This window comes from Python bivittatus, unplaced genomic scaffold (assembly GCF_059951505.1).
Source record: "Python bivittatus isolate LINGU-HERP-01145 unplaced genomic scaffold, Pbiv_v1 ctg000410_np1212, whole genome shotgun sequence".
Taxonomy (NCBI): Eukaryota; Metazoa; Chordata; class Lepidosauria; order Squamata; family Pythonidae; genus Python; species Python bivittatus.
Window position 1 is genome coordinate 6,105,085 of NW_028277067.1, and position 16,565 is coordinate 6,121,649.

At 40.7% G+C, this 16,565-nt stretch overlaps 2 protein-coding genes across 2 annotated transcripts in view; both read left to right on the forward strand.

Annotated features, from left to right (window-relative positions):
- The window catches only part of CDC6 (cell division cycle 6), a 32,658-nt gene extending 22,124 nt beyond the window's left edge, over positions 1-10,534 (forward strand). Inside the window, exons 10-12 of the mRNA XM_007420690.4 lie at positions 2,092-2,333; positions 3,271-3,411; positions 4,657-10,534. Coding sequence (XP_007420752.3) covers positions 2,092-2,333; positions 3,271-3,411; positions 4,657-4,743 — 470 coding nt within the window. The 3' untranslated portion in view covers positions 4,744-10,534. The remainder of the gene's footprint in view (positions 1-2,091; positions 2,334-3,270; positions 3,412-4,656) is intronic.
- A 242-nt stretch (positions 10,535-10,776) lies between these two features.
- RARA (retinoic acid receptor alpha) overlaps positions 10,777-16,565 on the forward strand; it is a 183,324-nt gene continuing 177,535 nt past the window's right edge. The window contains exon 1 of the mRNA XM_007420692.3: positions 10,777-10,975. The gene's annotated coding sequence lies outside the window, so the exon portion shown is untranslated. The remainder of the gene's footprint in view (positions 10,976-16,565) is intronic.

Below are 16,565 nucleotides of genomic sequence, written 5' to 3' on the forward strand. Positions count from 1 at the left end.
GTACTGGCTTAAGCAGGGGGACACATCTGTCACTGCAGGATTTGAGTCCCTGGTGGCGTAGTGTGTTACTGATGGTAGCCTTTGTTACTTTGGTCCCAGCTCTCTGCAGGTCATTCACTAGGTCCCCCCATGTGGTTCTGGGATTTTTGCTCACCATTCTTGTGATCATTTTGACCCCACGGGGTGAGATCTTGCGTGGAGCCCCAGATCAAGGGAGATTATCAGTAGTCTTGTATGTCTTCCATTTTCTAATTATTGCTCCCACAGTTGATTTCTTCACACCAAGCTGCTTGCCTATTGCAGATTCAGCCTTTCCAGCCTGGTGTCCTTCAACAGCTCTTTGGCCTTGGCCATAATGGAGTTTGGAGTGTGACTGTTTGAGGTTGTGGATAGGTGTCTTTTATACTGATAACAAGGTCAAACAGGTGCCATTACTACAGGTAACGAGTGGAGGACAGAGGAGCCTCTTAAAGAAGTAGTTACAGGTCTGTGAGAGCCAGACATCTTGCTTGTTTGTAGGTGACCAAATACTTATTTTCCACCATGATTTGCAAATAAATTCTTTAAAAATCAGACAATGTGATTTTCTGGATTTTCCCCCCCATTTTGTCTCTCATAGTTGAGGTATACCTATGATGAAAATTACAGGCCTCTCTCATCTTTTTAAGTGGGAGAACTTGCACAATTGGTGGCTGACTAAATACTTTTTTGCCCCACTGTATCTGGTGCTGATTCTAAATGTAATGAACAGTAGAAAAGCAGGTGTGAAATAGCTACATGCAGGCTTCTCCCAGAGCAGCTACACGTAGGCTGAAAATTAGCGCATCTTAAGGATTGTGTACAGTGAAGGTGGAGTAGGGAGGTTTCTATTGACCCATCTTGATCCCTAGACCAGTGTTTCTCAACTTTAGCAACATTAAGATGTGTGGACTTCAACTACCAGAATTCCCCAGTCAGCATGTGAAGTCCACACATCTTAATGTTGCTGAGGCTGAGAAACATTGCCCTAGACATTTGCTGTAACACCAATTGTATATACAACTCTGACTGAGCAGGAAAGGAATCTTGCAATCAGTGCAAATGGAAGTTTGATGTGTAGCTGCTATGGAAAAAGGCAAATTCCATGTTAGGATTCATTAAGAAGGGAATCGAAAATGAAGTTGCTGATGCTTTAATACAAATCTCTAGTGAGACTACACCTGGAATAGTGTGGTACAGGCTGTCTCACTAAACCTCAAAAACCTCCAAAATTTGAGCTAGAAAAGGGGCAGTTGAAATGTTTACCTGCTAGAGCTGCTCTCAAAAGAAGAAAAACGGCGTCATACACTGTTTAGCTTGGAGTGAAAGAGGGTAAGGGGAGACCTGATAGAGATATATAAAATCATGCATCGTGAATGGCTATTGGCTTTCTTCCTCAAGCACAGCATTAGTATTCAGGGTTTTCCACTGATGCAAAATGTGGAGGGATTCAGGGCCAATAATAATGCAGCACAGAGTTAAACTATAAAATTTGCTGCCATTAGATGTGACATCCCTTTAGATACTTTAAAAAAGGACCAAACAGACTCAAGGAGAATTGTACCCTTAGTGTTGTCTTTTGATGCCTGTTTGCTTACCAGCTCTTGAATTAAGATGGCATATCATCAATACTAACAGCTGGAAGTAATTGTAGAAAAGAGCTATTGCCCTCCTGCCTGTGCTTGTGAACTTCTCGAATGCACCTGGTTGGTCAGAGTAAGACACAGAATACTGGATTAAATATGCCCAAAATATGCCCAACAGAGTTCTTCATGGTATCTTTTGGTCAAAATTGGAGAGTAAAGATGCCATGTTTGGCTGACGCATGGTCTGAAACCACATGATGCAACAATGTTGCTGAAACTAAGCAAGTCTAGATCATCAGTGGGACACTGGGAATCTCAAATATGGCTAGATGAGTTTTTTTCAAATGAGGAATAGATAGAAAGCAAACAAAATGCATGGATGTGTCATTTGTGCATTCCAAGAATTTCATGAGTTGAACTGTAGTCTTTATATTTGAATAGTGGGTTTTGCATCTGGCACTTAGCTGTACTCTTGTTGTCTGTCCAGCTGACCCCCATCCTATGTCTTCAGGCAAATCTCATTCCAAAACAGCTGCAGACTCTGCAGTGCCAAAACGAGTGGGCCTGCGTCATGTGTCCCAAGTGATCTCTGATGTGTATGGTGACCGGATGGCAACTGGTAACAGCTATGGTGATGCTTCTTCCTTCCCACTGCAACAGAAGATTTTAGTCTGTTCTCTGTTGCTCTTAGCCAAGCAACAGAATGCCAAAGAAGTTAACCTAGGAAAGGTAAGTGTATTAATTCTCCATTTCCATGCAAGTACTCTCCTGTAGTACTTTTAATTAGTGCTGCTTCATACTGGTTCACAAGGGTCTCATGAGGGTGACTAGTTCACAGCAGTGTGAATGAATCCTATTATTAGCTGATTTAATATTTTTATGCAAAACTTGCATTCTGAAACAGCTTGAATCAAGTGACATCAAAAGATTGCTGCTCTCTGCCTCTTCCTATCCTGTGCCTTGTCTTTTTAAAAAGATACTGAGAATTAATACTGTCTGTTTACATAGCAAATAAAGTTTCCAGAAATCTTCCCTGGCCTGAATTAAAGATGATTGTATGAAATACAGTATTTTGTGCAATATAGGATACATGTTATATCCTAAAACCCTTAAATTAACTGCCTAACATTCCCATCCTATTATCTTCTCATGGCATTTGAAAAGCGGAGGAGAGAATAATTCGTTCTATAGTTCCTAATTTTTGTAGCAGAACGGTATAGTTGCCTATATTCCAAATTCCTCCAAAATCCTGGGAGCTGCTTTTATTTTAGAAGAGCAAATGCCGAAGCTAAGTTGGAGCAATTATTTGTCCAATATTTCTAGTAAAATTGTACTTAAGTGGGATTTAGCATAAACTCTGAATTTTTTTGCAATTTATATATTAGAGATTTTTGTACCTCTTTCCATGACCACTGTCTCTTTTCTTTGATTTAAGAAGAAAGAATTTAGTAGCTATACTAAATATAGAGCTATGCTTTGCTAGCAACTGCTTTGGCTGGGCTCTTTGGGTTATGATTATGAAGAACATATTTTGGTTACAAACTACAATGATGGAATAAAGTAGGCTGAAGCTGGCAAGAGTGAGTTTTGTCATGCATGCTAGTTTCTGTGTGCTCTTGTACTCAGTAATAATAACTGGAGCTCCTTAAACCTTCCCTTTTTCTAGCTGCATGAAGCCTACAGCAGAATTTGCCAGAAACAGAAAATAGGACCTGTTGACCAATCAGAATGCCTCTCGCTCTCAGCTCTTTTGGAATCTAGGGGCATTGTGGGATTCAAAAAGGCTAAAGAAGCACGGCTGTCTAAGGTACTTCTTCATATTGGCTGGGAGAGCAGTTTAGATTAACAGAACATGCTCTTCCTAGGCTGAAAGAGCTAAGATTCAGTGTACAAAATTTTCCTTACTCTACTGCTTTTCAGAGTATAACCCTTTGAAGGGTTGGCTGTCTCACCCCATTGTAGTAAAGAAGATAATAGGGAGCAATAAAAATTTGCCAGTAATTTTTGTCTTGGCTTTCCTTGGAAAATCTAGCATGCCAGCGTTCTTTAATGCCTGAAAGGGCTCTGCTGGCTCCTAGAAATTTTTTTTCTTTAGATGCAGCCATCTTTAATGTCTTAGTTGTATGGACAGAATAGTTGCTATTTCCTCAGCTCTCCTTTCTTATGATTATGTGAGACATCCACAGAGTATAGCTCTTTTGGTTGGTGTCTGTTCTTCTTTGCAGAACTGTAGAAACAATAAGTAAAGAGGGAACAGAGTTGAATTACTTTCTCACCAGAGCAGTTCGAACTGCATGTTTAACATCTGTCACTCTTACCTATGTTGGTAGAACTGCCAGAAGCTCAAGCATATCACAATATATCTTATTGACTGTCATAGTTGTTTTGGTTGTGCTGCATGGATGTGATGGAGTTCTCTTAAGTACTCTGTCCTCCTTGAAATTTGCCTATTTTTGCAAAATCCTAGGACTTTCTGGAATATACAGTAAATAGTCTTTAATGAGGAAGCTAATAAATGCACCATTATGGCAACCAATTCATGCTAATGGTGGGAATTCTCCTATGGTGGGTAATAGATTTGAAATGTTGTGGATTCAGAACAATAGAAAAGTTCTGCAACTCAAGGGAGTGATTAGTAAACCCCCCCCTTTTTTTTTTTTGCTTGTACACATTCATCTTAACTTTTTCAGTTAGAAAAAAAGAGGGGATGCAGATATTTGAGGCATTTTGGTAAAATTTTCTCTTCATTCTGTCCCTCTTCTTTCAACGTTAATTCTGTGGCAACTGGTAATGGAAATTGTATGGCAGATTGTTGATTCCTGCAACAATCATATTTCTGCTCTTGTAAGGTGGTTGGGAATCAGCATATGCTGGAAGTTGGACTACTTCAGTAACAACATGATAGCAGAACTTACACTTTTTTTTCTTCTATATAGACTAAAGAGAAAGTTAGAAATTGCTAATATCTACCATTTGCCCTTGATGTTATGCATTTGGGCAATCATGGATACTCAGCAATTTCCAAGTAACGCATTCTTTTTTTTCCAACCAGGTCTTTCTGAAAATAGAAGAGAAGGATGTGGAGCATGCCCTCAAAGACGGAATCTTGGTTGGAAGCATTTTGGCTGGGGGCCTTTAGAACTGTCGCTCTGCTCACTTGAACATTTTGCCCTATATGTCTCTTAGCTTTAGGAACAGACTAATAAACCCAAAAGTCCCAAATATTCTGAATATTTGGGACTTTTGGGTTTATTATTTTTAAACAATGTCAGTGTTATAAAAATTGCCCTGCCTTTATTTTCAAGAGTTTTTAAAACTAAGACTTTTTATCCTTTGACTGGGTATCACCCTTCCTTCCCATTTGGAGATTTCTTTTTGAATCCCAGAAATATTTCCCCCTCTTTCCCAGCTACAGTGTTGTCATCCTTTTCTCTGCTTCCCCTTCCCTCTACACATATGGAACTGCCGGTGCCCTTCTTGTGGTATCTGTCTCTGTGATTAATGCCAGAGATGAAAAAGGACGAAAGATGTCAGTAAGAGAGTCCATTTGCAGAGGCACAACCATTAATGTTGCAAGATAAAATAACGCAGTAGCATCTCTCATGAGTTCTTTTGAAGTTGGACAGTTTCAATGAAGTAGATGTCATTCATGTGGAGGCTTAGCCTCTTGAGAACTGCAGAGGGGCTTAGCCACACACACATACACACACACACACACACACCCCTGAGGGCTCTGAACATCTTAACATATCTGAACTGTGGCTATAGCCTTAGTACCAAAACTAGTTTTAGACCTGGAGCAAAGAGTCTAAAGAGTTGGATGAATTGAATAGCTTGATGCTTTTGTGTGAGTCTAAAATTCTTACTAAGCACACAGGGTTGACTTCTGAATTGAAATCTGCTTGTTTGTGTGCATATATGTGTTTGATCAGGGTTGATTTGTTTTAACTACAAAGCCATATGTATTTACATATCACGTACAGTGCCTTTCTCCACTGATTAATTTAGAATAGTTCTGATTTATTGAAATATGTACAACCAGATGTTTTTTAACAGTTGGAATTATTAACATACTGCCATTGCTTTTTTAATTTATAGATTAAAATAGCTGATCTTGCAGATTTGAAGTATAGGATGTATGTTTTGTTCAGTAGATTCTCATATTTACAATGTTTAGCTATTTTCATTAGAGGGGGAGTTGTGCTATGGCTTTCTGGTTTGGTGGGGATGTATACACACCCCGCTAATTGTGGGCTTGTGCTATGTTCAGTTTTAAATGTACTTGAAATTTGTATCTCTTGCATATTAGCTTGTTCCAGATTATGCATACTTTAGCATCTATCACTACTGCTTCTCTCTGACTTTGGAAGAGTACCTACTACAAAATCTTGGGGACATGCAATTCTGTAACTAATACTATGATTAAATTTTAGCCAGAATCATGGTATTGCTGAATAACTGGGGGCTTTCAGTTTAATTAGTGTTGTCCCCTAATTTTTCGTACTGCCTGATAACCTCACTTCATAAAGCTGCTCAAGTGGCCATAGCAAGAGATGTATTACATACATTTTTGGGCATGTAGATTTTATAGCCTCCTTGTTCAGATATGGTGGAATGGGATGACTTGATCCATCTGCATCCCTGATGGCTGACTCCTGTAAACCACAATGGCATCAGATGTTAAAAATCCATGACAGCATTAAGAGAAACTAGCCCAGCCCCATAATAACAAAGGGAGGCTTTGTGGTTGTCTCTCCTGGCCACGAACCGTGAGTGGTTAACCATTGCAATATATCCAACAATAGAAAAATGCCGAGGCCCACTAATGTGAAATTAAATAATGTTAACCTATGAGATTCTAATTTTCCTAAGGTTTTAATTGATACACTATTGTCTACGGGGTTTGAAGAACCAAAATTAGTCTTTGGACATCTAACACTGTTAGCAAAGCATTCTGCTTGTATAAGCCAGCTTTTAAAGAGTTAATGGCCTAGAGCAGCCACAGCTAATAGAAAGCAGACTTCAGGAAGAATTGGGAGCAGATGGGCAGCTGGATTTTAAATCATACTTCTCCTGCTAGGACCTTGAAAGTGATACAGTACTCACTACAGCACGGACATCTATTGTCCAGACCAAGGGTGCATGCATTGTGTGTGCGTGTACATGTTTTTTCCAAAAAAGTCTGTACATAAGAAAATACCTACCTACTTCCAGTAGGTATTCCAGGTCTTATGCACTGTAACATTATTTTGTACATTGGGGAATGTTCTCTATCCATTGTTTATTTGGAGGCAGCCATTCTTAAATCATCCTTACCTCTCAATTGGCCTGGTTTTTAATCAAATATAAGAAAGAACTCTCAGTCAATGCCCGTCTTAATTTGAGCCTTTGTTGTGGGGAGCTCTTCTACATGATGGCATTTAAAAAATAAAAATCAACTCAAGGTGACTGAGAATTGAGTACCTGCTGAGGTGGAAAAGGATCTGTGGACTTCGCTATTGATTATTACTAAATGATCAGATTCTAATTTTAATCCTCTGGAGGAGGTAGGAGTTTCTGGTGATTTAGAACAAAGTTTTTCTTGTTGAAAGGAATACTTCTGCAAAATCACATGGTAGTAGGTGAAAGTCAGGGGTTGGTTCTTCACTGAAAGTTATTTACATACATTTGTCATATATTAACATTTATGGGAAGAATTAAATCAGCACTATTGCAGTCAGCTTACTTGAAGAGGCAAATAAGGATTTATTTCCTGGAAAATTAATTGCTGTGAACATCTGAGTAGGGCTTCTCTAAGAATCTCAGATCCTGTTTCCTTTTACTTACTGTCTTGTTTCCAGGGAACAAGGAAGTAACTGGGATCTTCTTTAAAAAAAAAAAATCAAGGGCTTAATTGGGCTCAGAATCATGCCAGCTTGCTTTGATCTCTCAGACACTTCCCACACAAACTGAGGAACAGTCTCATCAGCACTTCTGGTCTATTCTCTCTGGTAATGAAGCCCTGAAAAAGAATCTATGGCCCAGAAGTGCTGCTGACCATGAGGCTGCAGTAGGCTTAGAGGTCTAAGTGTAAGATGTGTTGGCTTCAACTCCCAGAATTCCCCAGCCAGCAGGAGTTGAAGTCCACACATCTTAAAGTTGCCAAGTTTGAAAAACTGATTTAGATGAATACTGCCCCCCTGTTTTTAGTTAGCTGAGGGAAGTTCACTTACTCTGAATTCCTCCTGTCTTGATTTATAAATGCCACTAAAAGCTATAGTTCTGTGAAAAACTCCTTGCTGTCTTGTATTTTGAAAAAGGTTGTATATCCAAGTTATCCAACATGCAATGAGCCTGTGTGTAAACAAGCCATTGTCCCCTTGTACCCAGTAACTGGCAGTAAGCGCAACCAGATAGGCTCTCATGCCACTTTAAGAATCTTGGCCCATTTCTCCATGGTAAGCTTCAACTAAATAACATTTAAGGATTTTTAAAATTATTAACTGCTCACTTCAGCTCCTGCAATTCAATAAAATTCTTGTCCATCCCTACTCTAGAAAGATGATGTCTGAAAGATACAGCTTGGCCTATTTCCACTGGCTGAACTCCCCAGCAATGCAACAAGCTATGATTCTTACGTGCATTTAGTGTTGGCATTCACAGATGAGTAAGCATGAATTGTGCAGTTGTTCAGTGTTTGAGTAAAGGAGGAGGAGGAGGATCTTGTAAATCTGAAAAGTGGCTTCACTGGACAGGTCTGCTGTCTTACCTGTTAACGTGCAAAAGGAATCTGTTCACTAGATGTTACACTTCAAAACATTGAATCTGATTATTAAAAACCCAGAGGGAAGGAGAGGCAAAATACCTCTTGTAATACAAACGTTACAGTGGCTCTTGTGGTGTTTTTATCTCTAACTCCAAGAGACTCTTCAGCCCCTGAACTGAATGCTGGCCCTTGTGCAAAAAATGGGGGCCTAATGCAAGAAATCCACAAATTGTTTGTCCAAAGGTCTGGCTATTGAGATCTGGGCCTGAGGAAACTCTCAGGAGTACTGGTGGTGTACCTAGCTTTCTAGAGTAATCTAACAGAACAAGGAAGTGCCTTGCTATGTGAAGTTTGTAATCCAAGGTTTAGAGAAAAAAGAAGAAATGGATAAAAGGAAGGGGCAACATTCCAGCATGGGACTGAAATATCAAAATATTTGTTTAATATCCTTGAGCACACTGATGGGATTTTGAATCTCTATGTTTGCCCAGTAGCAATGCAACCTATAGGAAAGTTTGCCTTGCGTTTGAAGAAATGTGTTCTCTGATCTGTTGTAAATTTACTGCCAAAATATTTATTGAATTACCTAATGGATTTTGTTGAATGGAATTGTTCCCAACTGCATTTTTAAATGCCTTTTGGAGAAGTGCATAATTTCTGTAATGACTGCATTAGGCTTTCTTTGGCAGGTTGAGGGTCTTGCTCCAAAAACCGGTAGAACAGTGGTTTTGGAGAGCCTTGAGACCTTGCAAGGCTTAAGGACCCCATTTTGTCTATTAACACCCAACTCAAAAACACAAGCCCCCCCCCCCCCCGAATTTTGAGTGCTGCATTGCATTCACTCTGAGGGCCACCAAGAGGATGTTGCCAGACCCTATGTGGTCCTGAGCTGCACATTTGCGTGCTTCAATTTGTTGTAAGCCTCTGTCTTTTAATTCTTTTATGAGGCTAACAGCAGGTCTCCAAACAGTGTACAGGCTTTTGAGTTTGCAGACATTTCATCAGCAAAGATGGTAAACAAAGGAAAGCAGAAACATGGGGGGGGGTGGCTGCTGTTCAAATCATGTCTGTGTTTAGTTTCAGTCTTAGCTGGAATGTGGGAGGAGGCTAGACATGCATACTAGGTCTTATCAAACGCAGAGGGGTATTAGGTTGTACCCTGACTCCCCGAAATTGCTGAAATGAAACAAGCAAACAATGAATGACTCCCCATTTCTTAAGAATAAATAAGAAATCACAATTATTTTGAACTTCATCTTTAAGCAAAACATCCATTGGTTCTGTTAAAAAAGAAATGTTAAGTTGCTTAAACTTCTAGTCATCATTGTTCCTTAATCTGTATCAGTCTTCAAGTTCACTGTGGGATCTGTACAATCAGGCCAGGTTTGGGTATGAGATTTTCACATTTTCCCTCTGGAAACTTTCCTGCTGTTGGATGTCTTGTGAGATGCAGAAGATTCTTTACCTGTCAAAGAAATCTGTTACCTGAAATACTACTGGAAAATATTTTCTTGCCAGAGCCACCATTCATTTTAGGAACAGATATGGTTCAAACATCGAGCTAAGCCATTCCCTCCATGGTGATTTGCAAGTATGGCAGGTGATGGTAAATAAACCGATTATGACAATAGCTCTTAATTAACATTGCACACTAAGCAGTAAGATGTTGGGATGGAACAATAATTTTTAATTACATGATTGGCTAAACCAGCTGAAAGCCATCAATTAATAATAAAAAAGACTTTGTTATACATTATAGAAAATATATTCCATTATTTGTATAGTATGATTAATCAAAATAACCTTGATTATTTTTTTTAATACAAGTACTTTCCAAAACTGTGTTATGCACTACTTTAGAACACATGTTCTCTCTCATACAAGGGAAAGGGGGAAAGGCTTCTGGCATGATCGTTGCATCTTGTGGAGACAGAATCTAAAATCATTTTCAAAACTACTACTTTGCTTACAGGCAAACAGGAGTCGTTGGAGGAAGTCTTACGGTAGTTCCTGTAATTATGAAATGGATAACAATTCTAGACCGTGTTTTGCTTTCAATCCATGCCAGGGATCACCCTCAAAATGGCTGAAATTCAAGAGATCGTGTGGCTTGTATTTGCATAGTTTTTCGTTCCTGGTGGGAGTGATACATAACACTCTCAGGGTGACCTGTAAAAAGCGTGTGATTTACCTGCACGAGCGCTCGTTTCAGTGATGGGGAAGAGCCCTTCCAAGTGAAAACGCGTGCCCGGCTTGCCTGGGAAACAGGCAGGTCGCAGAACGGTTTCATCAGCTTCCCTTATTGATTTCCAGCGCCGATCTGCGGCAGCAAACTTTGTCCTCCTCTCCTGCCGCATCCCTGTTTCTTCCCAAGTGACCTTTGCTATGGAAAGAAAGTTCCAAAACAAACCCAGAGCAGGTCCATCCCCTGCCTTGTGGCAGCTGTGGGAACCAAGGCTGGTTGCAGAAGGGTATTAGGACCCAGTGGGAGCGGATTTGGCTTGCCGCTTGGCAGACAGTCCATACCCTGAGCGAGACAGAGGGGGAATCCTGTTTTTCGCCGAGAAGGGCTTCCCCGAGGATCTGAGGAGACCCATCACCCCTGGCAGCCCCCATCCTGGACCAGGTAAGCAGCCTGTGGTCTCTCTCTTCTTGCCGTAGACCGTAGCTAAATACAAGCACGCACTGACACTCAGGGTGGAAAGAGAGCGCTTTGTCGCTTTTCATTTAGTAAGAACCTCCCCCCCCCCCCCCCCCCGCGCGGCTGATCTTCGCTTCCTCTGCCTTCAGGGGTTTCCAGATAGCAGATGCGCCTGTCGACGTAAGCGCCGCTGCCCACCAGAAAGTTGTGCGTGGGAAGAGGATGGCTGGGTCTGTGGGTTCCACGGCTTGTGTAACACTCGTAAAACCTTCTCGCTTCAAGTCAGCGATGGCATGCTCAGCCCTTCCCGTTTAGCAGGGAATGTCAGCACCGAGGCGGCTTGCAAAGTTGGGATGGGCTTGGCAGGCGGTAGGATCCTGTTTCAACTTTGCAGGGGCTGGTTTGGTGCAATTCATCCTCCCCCCCCCCGCACGCGCGCACACACACACACCCCGATTTCTTCCCGTAGCTGGTACTGAGGAAAAGAAGAAATAACGCCGGGGGTTGGTTAGCACCGTCGAACCTAATGGGCTCCGGCAGCAGAGGTCAGAGTTTAATCAAGAACAACTTGGGATTAGCAACTGTAAGCTGAATCTCGATACTGTAATGGGATAATCGTATAAATGTCTCTTCTATATTCTTTGAGGAACAGCAGGCTGCACATTCGTTTTTTAAATAGCTTAAAGTGATTACTTCCATTTCATAGATGCAGCAATTCAAGTCAAAGCAACCCATGGAGTTGATCACAGTTGACCGGGTATCCCCCCTCGAGTTCTTTAGGCCCAGGGAGCTCAGGAAGTGTCTCTGGGGTCAAGGCTGGATTCAAAGCTCAGTCCTAATAAAAAGTTGCTGGTGCTACTTTGCTTATTTGGCCCAATTCTTCATAGGTATTTTGCAAGACAGCACAATTGAGACAATGAGCGCATTGCACAATAATATTTATTTGGACAGTGGCTAGGTTTCTGAGGAAAATTGGCTAGATTAATAATATATGTTGGAAGTGGGAGCTATATTCCACACTCGGTTCTCAGGCTACATCCTTCCCTATTCCAAATCTCTACAGAGGTACTTCTGAAATTAGCACCATCTACTTCCTATGTATGCTGTTCCTAGACAACCTCAAAGACTCCTGCTTGGGTCCCAATAGGAATAAAAGTAGATTTCTTCCATTGAGGAAGAATTGATTCCAAGGAGGAATCAAGATTAGTCCCAACTGAAGTACAGTTCTTCCTTGGTAGTTTCATGAGAAAAACAGACATGACTTCAACATTGCTTCATCTGTCAAATATTAATCGTTTTCTCCAGAATTTGGTGCATAAGAGCCTCCTCCAGCTAGGTTTGGTCAGCTTCCTCCAACTTCTCCAGAGGCCTTGGGCTCTTACCAATGGGCCATGCTCATTCAAGATGATGGGAGTCATAATCTAACCTCTTTGGTGGTTATCAGGGTGGAGTGAGTGGTATAGGATTCCCCCCAAAATTAATATGAATAACTGAATACAGGTGTACCTTATAATACATTTGATGGAGTAACAAAAGAAGGGAGGACTTTGAGATTTTTGCAATGTTTAACTAAATAGAATTAGTGAAATAATTCAGGCCAATCACTGCAGTAGTGCAAATACCGTCTTTTAAAACTAGGTTCTGATCATGGAGAAAGTGCAGTTTGGGGAATAACAGCTGGAAAGCCGGGAAGATGGACTTTGCCTAAATTATACCGTGATCATATACAGAACAAATTTGGAAGAGATATTTTGGCTGAGGATGATGGGAGTTGCCTGATACATCTTGAGGAAGACATGCCAACTGACTGCAAGATTTTCTGCTACTCTTGTCTAGATGTATCCAGTGGCGTGGGTAGAGGAGGATCATTGCTTCATCCAGTTACTTACTAATTGTTTTGTTTTGCTAGAGGTTAAGTAGAGTATAAATATATACGATGTATTGGTAGTCACTGGGCAGTTTTTTGTACCACATCATTTACTCCAATGTAGAAAGGTTGTTTTTCTGAATATGTGGCATTATAGCTTCACAGCTACCTGGTTTCGCAAAGGGGAGAGCTGAAACCCAGCAGAGCTGGGAGAAGGGAGAGAAACATCAGCCTGTGTGATGATATCAGGTTATTTAAGACAGAGTTCCTTCTTTACATTAATGTCTGTTCCCATAGGGCACAGTTGGCTAACTTGAAAGCCTATGGGCTTTGTCAAACTCTCCTCTTCCATATGGTCCCACCTGAACTTGCCAGTAGCATCATTTAGGTTAATATCTGCACATATGGCACCTCTAGTGAGCCAGCTGGACAGTCAGTCTTCCTTCAATCTTTCTAGTGCGGAAAGAGAAGACACCTGAGGCTTTAGCATTGTTGCAGGGGTGCCTGAACTATCCTACCTTTCAGGACAAGGAAAAAAGAATAAAGGATGGCTGGTTGCCAGATTGAAAGTAGTGCCCCTTTTTTGTCAGGTGGAAACTGGGCCATTATGTTTGCTGAAGAAGCCTGAGATTGAGTGAGAAGAGGGTCTGTGTTCCCTAATTGATTGAAGCTGCAATTGTTAAAGCCCGGGCTTAAATACTAGATACTGGAAGCCAACAAATGGTATTAATTTTCCAATTTGGGCAACTTTGGAATATACCTATATAATATCTTTGGTCAGATGGACAGTATTAGGATCAAAATATACTAAAACTCTAATATCTCTGGAAACAATTCCATCAGAAAGCTATGGAATGTAATGTCTAATAAAAAAAAATTGACCTTTTTTCCATGCCAAACTGACTTTATGGGGAAACTCAACTTTAAAAATTGGGAAAAAGATGGCGATATGGAAGCCTGGGCTTAAATACTGTACCAGGTAGAATTAGATCAGCATGGCAGGTCCATGATTCTTCCCACTGCCTCTCATCTTGGTTTCTTCTTAAGGCTTGTGATGAACAAACTGGAAAAGTTGACTTATCCATCAATTTGTGTGGTATACTAAAAATGCTGCATGTCCGTATGTTTTTGAGTTAGTTAAAAAGGCTGCTTTTTATACTATCTGATGTTTCCATGGGATCTGTTTTAATGAAACTATAGCTGTTGCATTGAAACTATATTTTCTGTTGTCTTGAACGTCACTAATTTGTTTAAAAAAGTATAAATGGCACACCAAGGATGGATATGCTTCACACTGTTCACTAGGTCAGTTAAAGATTTAATGATTGTATCTGTGTAACATGCTAAGCTTGGTTAACTTTAATCTTGGTTAGGTATTTTGGGGTTTAATGTATCGTGTGAGCCCAGCTCATTTGGTTAATTTACAATTCAACCTATTTTGCAAATGTACTAACAGTGTTATGCAGTTACAGCTTGAGAGTAATGATTTTTATTTGATGATAGGGCAGATCTCAGAGCAAAGATATGCAAGGAAATCAGCCCTCTGTTTGGAGCCCTTCCTTGTGTTCTTCTATGTGTACGTGTAGTGGCTGCTGTAAGGGGAGGGGAGAGAAAAACTCACAGTGGGATAAGAAATGTACTTTGTGCTTCCTACGATTTTCCTACTTACTTCATGTATTTTGAAGCAGAAACCTGACTCACATCAAAAGGTGTGAAAAGCATTGTGTTCAAAGCTGTAGGAAGATTCTGTCAACGGTGGCTCATTCCTGTATTAGGTCACTGACTGTGCCAGTACTAAGTGATGTGCCTGAATTTATCTTGAAGATGGGTCTAAGTTCAGGGGGCAACTGATATAGAAGGGTTTTTTTTAGGCTTCCTTTCAATGACCAGATGTCTCCCATCTTCTACATTCTCAGCTGGGAGATAGATGGATGTGTGTGCGTGTGTGTGTATATATATATATATATATATATATATATATATATGTGTGTGTGTGTGTGTGTGTGTGTGTGTGTATCAGTTAAAATGACATAAAATAGTGTGTAAGCATTCAAGTTTTTCAGAACTTCTCTTCCAGATCTAGCAATGTCCAGAGCAGAGTTATACAATTTCTTCTGGACCACACTCCAGAAAGGGCAAAAATACCATTATATTTATATTTCAATTAAATTAACTATGATTATGGTTCCTTTCTAGTCATCATTGTTCAATTTGCCTGTTATATCTTATTAACAGCTTAAATTAGTTAACAATCTTGAGGGCCCAGGTTCGGTACTTGTGTCGAAGAGTGTGTTGTTGCTGTTTTTTTAACAGGGACTTTAAAAAAGCTTGGCTGCTGTTCTGTGATGCAGGGCATCTCTTTTCTTACTACGAGCACTGAGCAGAGTGTGGAAGTTTCCCATGGGGCCAAAGCACTTCCGTTCCATGGAAGGTCAAAGCTCTTGGGCTCTTTGGGAGAACAAGCGGAGGAGGAGGAGGGAATGGCTGACTTGTCCATTCTCCACCTTCTCACTGCTTCTGGGCCTCTGTGGTTTCAATTGACCAATTGAATCCCTGTGTGTGAATTAATCAGATCTGACAGCTGAAAAACACTTTGTTGGCTTTTAAGGACAGAAATTGGCAGCAGGGAGGGTGGGGGAGGCCATCTGGAAAAAGGAGACACACATGGAGTACAGATTGATCACTTGCTGTCCACTTGGTTATAAACTGTAAGAATGCCAGAGTCGGTCTCTAGAATAGACTTCTCCAACTGGTGCCCTCCAGATGTGTTGGATTTTAATTCTTACAATTCTCACACAAGGATTTATACAAGGTGACATCCGGTCCATCTAAGAAGACATCAGATTGGGAAAAGTTTATTTCAGTGCTAGGCTTTTCCAAGTGAGGGTCCCCAGGTGATACTGGAATACCATATCCCATCATCCCTGATAATAGGCCATGTTGGCTGGAATAATGGAATGTATTTCAATGACTTTTGGAGATATAAGCTCATGGCATTTTGTCAGATAAGTGCATCCTGACACTCAAGTGCAAAAGTTTTTGGCAGCTGCAGTGTTATGAAGGAAGTGTCACAATGAGCAAAGAGACCCATGTTAACTTGAGGAACTGGGCAGCTGTAGTGAAAACCCCTTCATTTCTTTGCATTCACTTGAAGAAAAAATTGTCTATGGTCACAGTGGGGATCCTCTGGCTTGAATGCCGTCTGTGGCTCAGCCTAAATTATTGTGGACCTCAACATCCTCTGACTTCCTAGATGGCGCAGGCCCATTTTTGTTCCTTGGAAGTCTTTTTAGCTTCTAGCGTCTGTGTCCATGTTTGCATGTCTGAAAAGGAAGACTAGCTACACGAAGCTGCATAGCCACCCATATCTGATTTTGTTCCACCATCATTAGCTATGCTTTCCCTGATGATTTTTCCTCTTAACTGGAAAATTATTTGCCTGTCTCATGATTTTAAAGAGATTCTGAGTGCCACAAAAGAAGAGTTGAGGCCCCCAGAGGCTCCTTGGTTATGGTTTGTCCTCTCTGGATTAGAGAGAAAGTGGGAATTTCCTTTTGCATATTTTAATGATGATTGTACCTTAACTGAGTTTCTACAGCATTCATCTCCCCCTTCTCCATGGTTTCTAAATATGTTGGGCTATATATCCCATCATCTTGTTGGAACCATAGATCAATTCATCTAGAAAACACCGACTGAGGAAACTGC